The 11,132-nt window shown below is 39.4% G+C and overlaps 1 protein-coding gene across 1 annotated transcript in view; it reads left to right on the forward strand.

Annotated features, from left to right (window-relative positions):
- mmp17a (matrix metallopeptidase 17a) overlaps window positions 1–3,360 on the forward strand; it is a 92,509-nt gene extending 89,149 nt beyond the window's left edge. The window contains exon 10 of the mRNA XM_079364539.1: window positions 2,923–3,360. Within this exon, the coding sequence (XP_079220665.1) occupies window positions 2,923–3,248 (326 nt within the window). The 3' untranslated portion in view covers window positions 3,249–3,360. The remainder of the gene's footprint in view (window positions 1–2,922) is intronic.
- Window positions 3,361–11,132: the final 7,772 nt, after the last annotated feature.

Raw genomic sequence — 11,132 nt, forward strand, 5'->3', positions numbered from 1 at the left:
GTGTGTGTGTGTGTGTGTGTGTGTGTGTGTGTGTGTGTGTGTGTGTGTGTGTGTGTGTGTGTGTGTGTGTGTGTGTGTGTGTGTGTGTGTGTGTGTGTGTGTGTGTGTGTGTGTGTGTGTGTGTGTGTGTGTGTGTGTGTGTGTGTGTGTGTGTGTGTGTGTGTGTGTGTGTGTGTGTGTGTGTGTGTGTTCACCACTGGCCCTGCGTAAATATGTGCCCTCCAGCATCACACTGTCCTTTATGGTGACTCCTTATGTTGAAGTGAAAAATGAACTGCATCATTAGGGAAATAATCATGTGCCTCTTACTATCATACTGCACGGTACTGATACTATCATCACCAATGAAGCTGTGGAGAAGGTTTTATTGAAAAGTTTTAAAGAGTGTGCCAGCTTCAAGTTTCTTCTTCGGCTTTTTCATGCGTTTGAGGTCCGAAAATGTTCTCAGTGAGAGTTAGCCGCGCGGCGTAAAAAGGTTTAAATTGAGCGTCTTTTTCATAACTTGATTTAAGCACTGTGAAGCAAAAGAGGATGTGGGGGGATAATACGATTTAACAAGCCTGAAAATATGGAATAAGTCAAAAGGCAGCTGTTAGACCATCAATCATAGTCTTTCATAAAAATAGTAATGAACACAAGGGCCCTTTTATCACTAGAGGAATCCTTCTGGATTGCTTTCAGGGTAGAATAACAGTGTTCTGTATCAAACTGAGTGTATTTTAATAGCCCTATCTAAGCATTTTAACATGGTCCTGATAAAAACAGTTCAGGCAACCGAGCAGAATACCAGAGTTAGGTCCACTGTTTCAAGAAGACAAACCTATGTGTGGTACTGATTTTGATTTTGCTTTCAGTGAATACGTTATTGCATCAGTCAGCTCTGGTCATTAAGAGATTATGAAGCTGTAATGTTTAGAGTCATTCTAGCATTTGATTATGGAATTCTAACGGACATGCATGAATCAGTTTGTCGGTTATTCCATTGTCAGAAGCAAGAAAGGAGTTCCCTGATCCTGTAATTGTTGACGAGCTTCGCTGTATTTTTGTTGCCGTGTTACTGTAGTGACACAAATCAAAGAGCTTGTGCATGCAGAATGCAACCTTTTTGGGACTCTTGTGAGTGTTGCTTGGTGTTGTACTCAACATAGATTGACTAAGGGTCTTTGCAGATAATATGGCAATGAGTAAGGCCTTGTGAAGTGCCTTGAGATACCATTCGTAATGAATTGGTGCCACACAAAGGAAGATTGATTGAGCGATCGATTGATGATTTAATCAATTTTCATTGTAAAATGCCAAACTCGATTGGTGTATTTTCAATTTCCTCTGACCTTCCTGTATGAGTAGGACCTTTTTTGAAGTTTTTGAACAAGAAATAGGAGTTTTGTGGATTTTCCCATCAGGGTTTTTTTGTTTTGCGTTTGCTGTGGAGCAAATTATAAAACTGTGTTGGTGCTTGAACGCTGTGATGTAAATCAATATAGTTAATCTTACAACATGTCTAAAGGCTTTGTGATGACGTGATTCCTACAAACGCTTGTAGAGTCCTACAAACCCTTCCTGCCATTTTTCTCATTTTCACCAAGTAAAAGATGACGAAATTGTTCCTCCTAAGAATCATTTATAAAAAGTCTAGGAGAGTTTTTATTCCTGTTAATTTTTAGGTTTCTTCCACGACTATCCTTAGCGTCCTTACATAGCTTAATAGCAGCATTTTGCTCGTTAATGTGGATATAAATGGCAATGTTATACGCTTATACACTTAAGGAATACAAAATATTTCATGCCCCCAGACACTTTACATGATACTACCAGCTGGTTCCTGACATTTCCTCTGACCGGAGAAGGCTTTGTCTGTTTCTGGTGCTCTGGTGCTGGTAAAAGGTTGCCTGCTGTTCCTGCAATTAGAATGGGTCGTATGCAGAGGACTTACATACTTTCCCTCAGGAATGTATAATGTTTACTTAATCTGGCATGGCTTTGGCAGCCTTTACCAAGAAAGAAAAACAGCCTTAAAGAAATGCTTCCACCAGTTGGCTGTGCAGATTAGGCTTTGATAAAGTGCTTGTAGATGTTCAAAACTGGCACAAGAACAACTAATTAGCAGCAGGTACACAGAGTCGATTTAAGGCTGCTCTCAGTGGGAGTAAGCAACAACGCCTCTCTCACCTGCAGCAACTCCTGGCTGAAGGCGCAGAAGCTCTTTCTCCTGTCAGATGTTAAGAGGTCTGTCTGTGCTTCTGCCAGCTGCTGAGGTCCTGCTCCAGATTCTTGGAAGAGTGTTTGTAGGTGTGTGTGACACAGAGAGAGAGAGAGAGAGAGAGAGAGAGAGCAGACCAAAGACAATATAGACTGTCCCCGCAACAAATTCACCTACCCTATGGAAATATAAAATACATGCATATATAGTACATATAGTGTATCAAAGTTCCCATACAAATACCTTCAGGCCAAGAAACTGGAACCACATCAAATCTCAGATCTGCCTTTAGGCTGCTAAGACAGAGAGAAAACTTGGAGATAAAGGAGAGGAAAAGGCGAGGAAAGAAAAATGAAGACGACGTGGTGACAAGTCACAAGTCATTGAAGAGTAAGTGAGAAGGAAAGTGAGACCGCGGAGAAATCACAGGCTTTAAGAGACGGCTAAGCTGAAAGGAGGAGAGGAACGGTAGATGAGAAAAATGCTCCAGGGGGAAAACATTTGTTGTAGGAAGCAGAAAAGGAACATCTGTTTTAAACCATTGTCTTCCTTAATGTTGCTTCTAATGTAGTGTTTGCTGTATATCAATACTTAATTTGCATAATCTTATTTATCTTAAGGGCACAAACAATGTAAAACAAAGTGAAGTAACTTGTCTATTTTAATGCTTTACTGTATTTTAAAAGCTGTGCTAACACTTAGCACCTTCTCTGTCCTCGTAGGCTCGTCCTACTTCTTCAAGGGGAAGGAGTACTGGCGAGTGCCGGGCAGTGACATGGAGGTGGAGGCAGGATTCCCCCGCCTCATCGCCAAAGACTGGCTCCTGTGCACAGAGATGCAGTCTGACTCTCCAGACACAGAGCCCAAAAGCACGGAGACAAGAGGCAACGTGCACCATCACCCGGACCACGCGGAAAACGGGTACGAGGTGTGCTCCTGCACCTCGGACACTGCCTCGCCTTTAGGTGCCCGTCCCTCCCCCTCTCCCCTGTGGTTGCTGCCACCTCTCTGGACGCTCTCGCTGGCCCTCCGATCTGAACTGCTATGATGCCAAAGCACGGGACAAAGCAGAAATGTAATGGGGGGGGGGGGGCCTGTAGATTCAGTCTAAATACAAACTGGAACATTTTGTTCATATAAATATGAATTGATTTTGTTATCATTTTGTTGTTATTTATTTCACATGCCATTTGATGGTCATTTAAAGCGCCTTGCAGTATGGGTAATACAGTACATGCATATATACATTATCATAATATACAAGGGAACATGTAGTAACCAGTCCACTGACTGAGTGATAATGCTAACACCGTGCTTTATAAACTGCATTAAACAGAACCACAACTTCTATCTCTTAGTTTCTTCTTGAATGGCAAAACTGACTCATGTTTGCAAGGACGCTTTTTAAATGTGACTGTTCAGAAATGTGTTCTCATCAAATACAAAAGTGATTCATCCGCACCCCAAATCTTTTCTTTTTCACGTACAGAAAGTTGATAGCAATTTTGAATGGCATTGTGGGATGTATGAAGGTGAACAGTGGCAGAAGAATGGCCTCCCTGAGATTTTCTTACCCTGCAGATTAATATTGATCTGCAGTTGGGTTTGAGAATTATACCTCAACATTCTAGGACATTTAAATCAGCTCTGTCTTGTAAGGTGTCACATTCTCGTGTCTGTCTATAGGCAACAGGTAGCAACTGATTAGCTTAGCTTGGGTCAGTAACTGGACATGGAGAAAAAGCAAACCCAGTCCTGTCCACTTAAAAAAAATGCTTAAAATTTTCCATATAATATATATTTTTTTCTCTTTTATGCAGTCATGTGCTGGTCGGTAGATTTCATAACCTTTCAATCGCAATAGCATTAAATACTTCATATTGTCAGAATACATTAGAATACCTTTTTTATACAAGTACAGTACATTTCCTTGTACAAATATACAAGGCAATTCCAGTTTGTCTCCTCGCAGCAGTGGATGGTTAAACAAATCTAAATTAAAAAAAAAAAACAACCCAGTAAGAAGTATTTAAAAAAAAAAATCACAGTTTTTCTCCTTCGAGCTCAGTTCCTTGATTTCACATGGGACAGGTTAGATGTTTCCAACTGTGGCCATTCCTTATGCTAAGCTAAGCTAACAAGGCTTTGGCTATGGCCTTATATTTACCTCACATATATGTCAACAGTTTGGATCTCATTTAACTTTCCTCAAGAAACAAATAGAAAACTTTTGAAAATGCAGAGACAGTAATATGAAAAACACCTGACAGGTAAAACTTCCAGCAGTGCTGCTAACTGACTTTAAGCATTCTCCTCCCTAAAAAAAAAAAGGTGTTATGTTAACATTTATGTTTATTTCTGGTTATTTAAAGTCAGGATTGTGTTTAACAATCCTAGAAATAGAGATGACATTTCAATTCAGCCTGACAGGACGAGCTGCCTGTAAGACTCAAAGCAGGGGAAAGAATGACATCCTAGTATATAGACACTGTAGCACGACTTGGTGACTGACATCTCAGCATGTATTTAGGCAGACAGGTGAAGAGCACCCTGGGATGCCGTGTAGATAGATTGTTAGGTTTACAGATGAATGGCCCCACGGGATGCCGACAAGAAGACAAATGAATGGCATGCTGGGATGTCGAGTGCAAGACGAACAGCGTCAGAGCTGTAAACAGGTGAAGACAGGAGAATGCCATTCGGTGCAGCTGGGGGGGAAAAAAGGACCCAATGGGCTGTAAGAATTAAGAAAAATGAATGACTTCCTGCGAGACATGCATCCAAGTATCTCAATGTCACTTTATGCCTTTTAAACATTTTTTCAATTCTTTACCCAGACGCCTAAACTCATCAGCTGCTCATTCATGAAGTCATCATCCCCCCACCCCACTTGTAATGAATTGGCACATTGCCCAAGGCAGTATTGGTTTAGCTGTATTTTTGTATGACATACTGATAAATTGTGATTCCACTTTGCATTCATTAAATTATAGTTCACCGCGCCTTTTCCTCACTGTTCATTATTTCTGACGATGATCTAAGCTCTTTATGATGAAATCAACCAGATTTATTCTTGCTGATATATTTACCTACAGTTTAAATATAGTCACAGATATATTTGAGTTGAGATATGTTCCATAGTTACTGCAAAGAAACAAGTGGACTGTGTATATTCAATTTGGAGGTGTGTTTTTTTAATGTAAAATATTTTTGTATAAAAAAAATAAATGAATCTGAAAGACTTTATGGGCTCTCATGTGGTCACATTCATTCCCATCCAGAGCACTCGGAGTGTCTATAATTATTGAGCCCAGCCTTGAAGACAGATGACGGTAGCGTGACAGCTTGCAGACACCAACAGGGAGCTGCTCTGCTTCTCTCTGATGCTCCTCTTAAGCACGTTTTAAAAAAAAAAAAATTCTTGTAATGGTCACTGCCGTTCAAAATGCAACACGAACATCTCGTCACTCACACCAACACACTTGATCTGAAGGGCTGAAGGAACAGATCTGCTGGCAGAAGATTATATATGCCCAGACTTGTTCCCACACAAATACATCACACAAGTAGTGTTTACCTGATCCAAAAATATCAGCAGCTTAGATCCTGCTTCGTTTAGATCACAGTGAGTGAACTGTGGAAGGCAAACAACTCTGAAGCTCGGGGGAACATGGCATACCATAGATTTATGTGACACTCAAACATCAGCCTCATTTCTAAATGAACATTTAATTAACGTCAAGACATGGAAGCCGGAGTAAGCGGAGAGAACTGTAGCATTAATGCATGGGGAGAAAATGCAAGCTCCACACAAAGAGGCCCAGTCCGACGGGGATTCGAACCACAAACCTTCTAACCACTGCAACACCATGCAGCCCTTCTAAATGAATATGCGCAACCAAATTACATCTATTCTGCGTGTAATCAAAGACCAAAGAATCAAATAGCATGTCTGCTGTTCAAATCCTCCAGTGTGATTTTTTTTTTTTAATTCTCATTTGCTGTCATGCATTCAGAGAAAACATGCTCACACACATCAGCCATGGAGATTTTTAACTGTTGTAGGTTGTACTTCTGTTACATTTGTTGATTCACACTGTTGTTCTTAATTCATGTAATTTGCCATCATGTTAGTTTAAAATGAATTCATTGTTATTCCTTCTGCAGCTCCCTTTTGTCACGTCTTGCAGGCCAGGATGGCAATTTTTCTTCCCTCCTCTTGACACACTTGAGTGGTGTTAATTAACCAGTGTGGCCCTGCGGCTACTGAGAGAGAGAGAGCACCTGCTCCCAGGGTGCAAAAAAACCCCAACAAAAACAGCAGGACTGGTCACTTCTCAGCTCTCGGTCACACTGATCCTTTTAAAGCTAACTGTTGGAGGTGCGAATGTCTTCTGGGTTTTTTTTTTCTTTGGGGGTGAGGGTGTCTTTTTAACAAATAATTGATCAGAAAAGTGCATAAATTTGTATTTTTTAATAGAATTACTGAATTTCAAGTCGTTGTTTTTTCAAACGTCATTCCATTATAATCAGTAGTTCCACATTCACTGTATTAAATGAAGACATCATGGCCTGCCGCGGTCCTGAATGGCTGTGCAGTGTGACAACTCAGACTTTCAGGTTTACATCTTTAAGATGTAGCCTTCTGTGTCTCCTGAGGCCGCCAACTTCATCTGCATCATGTTTTAGGTCCTGCTGTATTGTCCAAACTAATACCTTACAAACAGGCACAATAATTTAGTTGTTATAAGGAGCGTTATATGCTTATTCTGGGACATTTCATCAGAACTTTGTGGAAAAAATAAGAACAATTGGTTGAAACCACCAACATATTCTTCGAGTGTTTACACCTCAAACATTATACAATGTGATATGTGGAGCCCTTAGACAACCTGAAAAGAGAATTGAGTCTTTTCATAAACATTGTGTTATAGGTGGAGGGCATAGCATGCAATTAAGTACAATTGTCACCACAGTTACAACAGTGCGCAAGTGATTCTGCTAGGATGTCACGCAGAGAATGAAGCTTCAGTGTTGGATACTCAAAGTACAAACAAATAACTGTGCAAGTATTAAATCAAGGCTTTCTCAAAAAAAAAAGAAAAAAGTGCCCAAAAATGTGTCTGTTTTTGGACATTTTTATTTTCCGACTCCTATTTTGATGTTTTCAGAGTTTTACTGAAGAGAAAAGAAAAGAAAACACTGGTTGACAAAATAATTACATACAGGCAAATTGATTTAAAAAAAAAAGAAGTAATCATTCCAGTAGAATATGGGTAATACATAAGTAAACGTGTAGACTCTCCATATCTTTCTCGTCAGTCAGCCTGGACCTTCTCTGGTGAACACACCAATAGATGCTTCAGAGGTGCTTGGTCTGGAAAGAACAAAAAACAGCAACATATTACATTTGAAAACGGAGTGAATTTTTAATCCATAAATGGGCTCATAAATGGACTCGGTGATACAGTAAATACAGTAATTATTCTACTTTGATTGTAAAAATAATAGAAAATAAAAATGGAGGCATAAAAGCATGTACTTGGCGGTTATTACAATACAGCAATACAATATTTGTAATAGATTGCCTCAGTTGAAGCACCATGAGATTATCAAACCACAGAATCAGTCTTTCATCTTAGGGTGCTGGAGGCTAGATTAGCTAAAAGTCAACACACTGTCATTGAATTGCATTGAGGGTAATGTAGGCTCTGTAGAGTTCGATTGAGAATGAAGAGTTTGCAAAACGAAATATAAAAACCACTGGCTCTTCTGAGTAGCTTTCGTTTTGCCTTTTGAGTCAGTCGAAGTCACAGGAGTTCAATACGGAATCAAATGAATACTCCCTATAGGAGCTCTTCAGATAAGCTCTTCAAATCAATTTCCTGTTATTGAGAACATTGAACGTATTTAGCACAGCTCCTGAATGCTGAGTTGTCCTTCTGGTTGCCAGCCTTGACACTGCCACATACTGAAGTAAGTGTTTGTGATATCAGGAGGCTTGTGAAAGTGTTGTAGAGAGAGAGCATCATAACTTTCATTAAAGGTTCAGATTTGTAAAATGACACCAATGAACTGATTCTGAATGGCTTGTTTTTCCATCTGGCGTTAGAGCTACTTGATGATTTAAAACGCTTTCTATCATGTCTGTGAACACCAAAGTCTCCCTTGTGTCCAAGGCCCCCCCCCCCCCCCTCTCAGTTGTAATATGTGTATTGAATTTCCCTTAGCTGCTCAGTTTAATTATCTGGCATAACCTAATGGAGGTGATCACACATTTGAGCTTTGCAATGCGGTTTGCAGACAAAACTATTATGCTGATCAAATCCTTAAAGTTCAATTTGGTGCGGTGATGACTTTGAAAAAGTACTGACCTTCACAGCATAATCTGTCGCTATCCATCTACTTGAAAAAGCTGGAGACCATTCAGCTGTGCAGGTGTGATGTAAGGCTGAAGAGATGGAAAGGGTACAGTGTCACAACACTTGGTATTAGGTAAGTCGAGAGTGACCTAGCCCTCAGTTGAGGAGGTACATTTCTTTAGAATAAACAGGATTCACACGGATATGATGCTGTAAAACATCACACTGAGTGCTTTGAGTGTGAAGTGAATATGAAAAGAAGAAAAAGGAACATGCTGAGAACTTGTTTGTACATTACTTTTTCATGATTTCCCCCCCCCCCCCTGTATTGAATTGATTGGGGGGTTTTTTGTTGTTGTTTTTTTTTTTGATTCAGAGCTCAGCATTGAGGAGTTATATCAGACATGTGAAATGCTAATTTCGACAATATAAATTGCATAAGATTAAGAAAGTGTCTTAACCAAAAAGTAAACACACACACACACATGGTATGGTATCCTTGCCTCATTAAAACATCCTCTTCTTTTTTTATATATATATATAATTATTTTTATTGAATTTTCAATAGAACAAAATAAAACATACAGTGCATCATGTTGTCGGTCCAGAAAGTGGTAGGATAGATGTTTTAAAGACGTATGTAGAAAGACAACAGGAAAAACAAAACCCAACAACAATTGACTCAAAACTGTCGGGCCGGATAGTAGTTCTGTCTAGGTAGTCTATAAAAGGCTGCCAGGTTTTATAGAAAATATGACCCGGACCTACCAGTGAGGATCTAACATGATCTAATATGAGTTAGGACCTCCCTAAGCCGTAAAAAAAACCAAAACCCAACAACAAAACAATCAATCCTAGCTCTAGTGCTCCTTATTTTATTGGGACCATATTTGGACCTCAAGAGAGACAAGCAATGTCCATTGCTTGAGAGTGTACGACTACTTCACACATGCATATGATGGACCTTCATTAAATGTATTCCAGATTAGAAATAATACATTTGCAACCTTTAAAATGAATAATCATAGAAACAGTCAGCAATTGTTAACTGGGTTTTTGTAAGGAAAACAATCACTAAATAAAATAATGCTAACACCAATCTGTGAGAATAAACTATGGTCCTTAAAACATATGCATAATAGAACATAGCTTAAATGTATACATAGTGTGTCCTGATATTCACTACCCCCTTGTTTGGTTGGGTGAGATGCATTAACTCTTTGTGTGATCATTATGTGCGAATGCTTGTGTGTCGCAGAAGTTCAAGTTATTTCATGTGCAATAACGTTCGAATAAAAGTGTCATTTAAAACATTATTTGCATTCCATTTGTGTGCAGTGCACGCGCCATCAGATCCTCTCCTATAAGCCGACTGAACTCCTGGAGGCTTTCAGACCAGATGTCACCAGCGGAGACTTCATTTGGGCGAGGGTGAACCGATCAATCAGTTTGAGGGAACCACAGAGCAGCTAAAATATTCAGAACCAGAGCACACCCCTGCAGAGTGGACACCTGTGACAGAGGCTGGTGGGCTGCTTACAGAAGAAAATCACACCAACTGTCCTGACTAGTCAAACTTTCGGACTCAGAGAAGTGCATTGAAGAGTTGCATAGTTAAATCTGACTCAACGTATTATTATTATTTTTTTTATAAACATGAACATATCACAGCCTCAGCAGCCTGTTGTCAGAGATGCATCATTATACAGCCCTGCACAGTGCTGTGAATGAAGCTTGATTCTTGGCTTAGGAAAAGTCACACATGACTAATTCATGATGGCGTGCACAACGACAGTACAGCACCACTATTAAACAATACTGCCATCTCACTTCACATCAAGATGCAATAGTTCAACAGTTCAGACAGCTAGGGAGAGTGAGCTGGGAGCATAATGCTTCAAGAGGATCTTACAGGTGCCTCGACTGTGTGCTAAAACATCCGGAACATGTCACTCCTTACAAGTAACCTTATTTTGAATATTTCACATCTGACAGCGTGCTAACAATGTTTACAATGCACCCGAAATACGTTATCTCAAAAACTTTTGACTGCTTTCTGGTAGACTTTATTTCCAAATAGGCTACTGTCACCGATTACATGACATTTTGGGGGCAAATATTTATAGTCAAGATTATGGTTCACTGAAGTTATTGATCAATACATGTATTTAAACTGTAAAGGGAGTCTTAAGATAAATTCTTTAACCATTTTTATTTCAATCACATTTGGTTGAAATTGCCCCCCCCTCCAAAAATAAATAAATAAATTGGCAATGCCATCTCAATGCCATAATATACATATGCACGCTTTTGTGGTCCTCTATCGCCCTCTTCTGGAACTTTAATATCCAGATTAGTATGTCTAAACGTGAACTGCTTTGTATTTGTGTTTGAGGAATTTGAACTCTCCTCTCTGAAAATCTGAAAATTTGGATTAATATTTTATGATTTACTGAGGTAAATTGACATATTTTAGAAATTTGTTTATCTAAGAAAATAAAAAAATGAAAACGTAGATACTTATTTGATTAAGAACTTTTTAGTCTTAACAGACTCATACCATGAATGGA

The sequence above is a fragment of the Symphodus melops genome (assembly GCF_947650265.1).
Source record: "Symphodus melops genome assembly, chromosome: 16".
Lineage (NCBI taxonomy): Eukaryota > Metazoa > Chordata > Actinopteri > Labriformes > Labridae > Symphodus > Symphodus melops.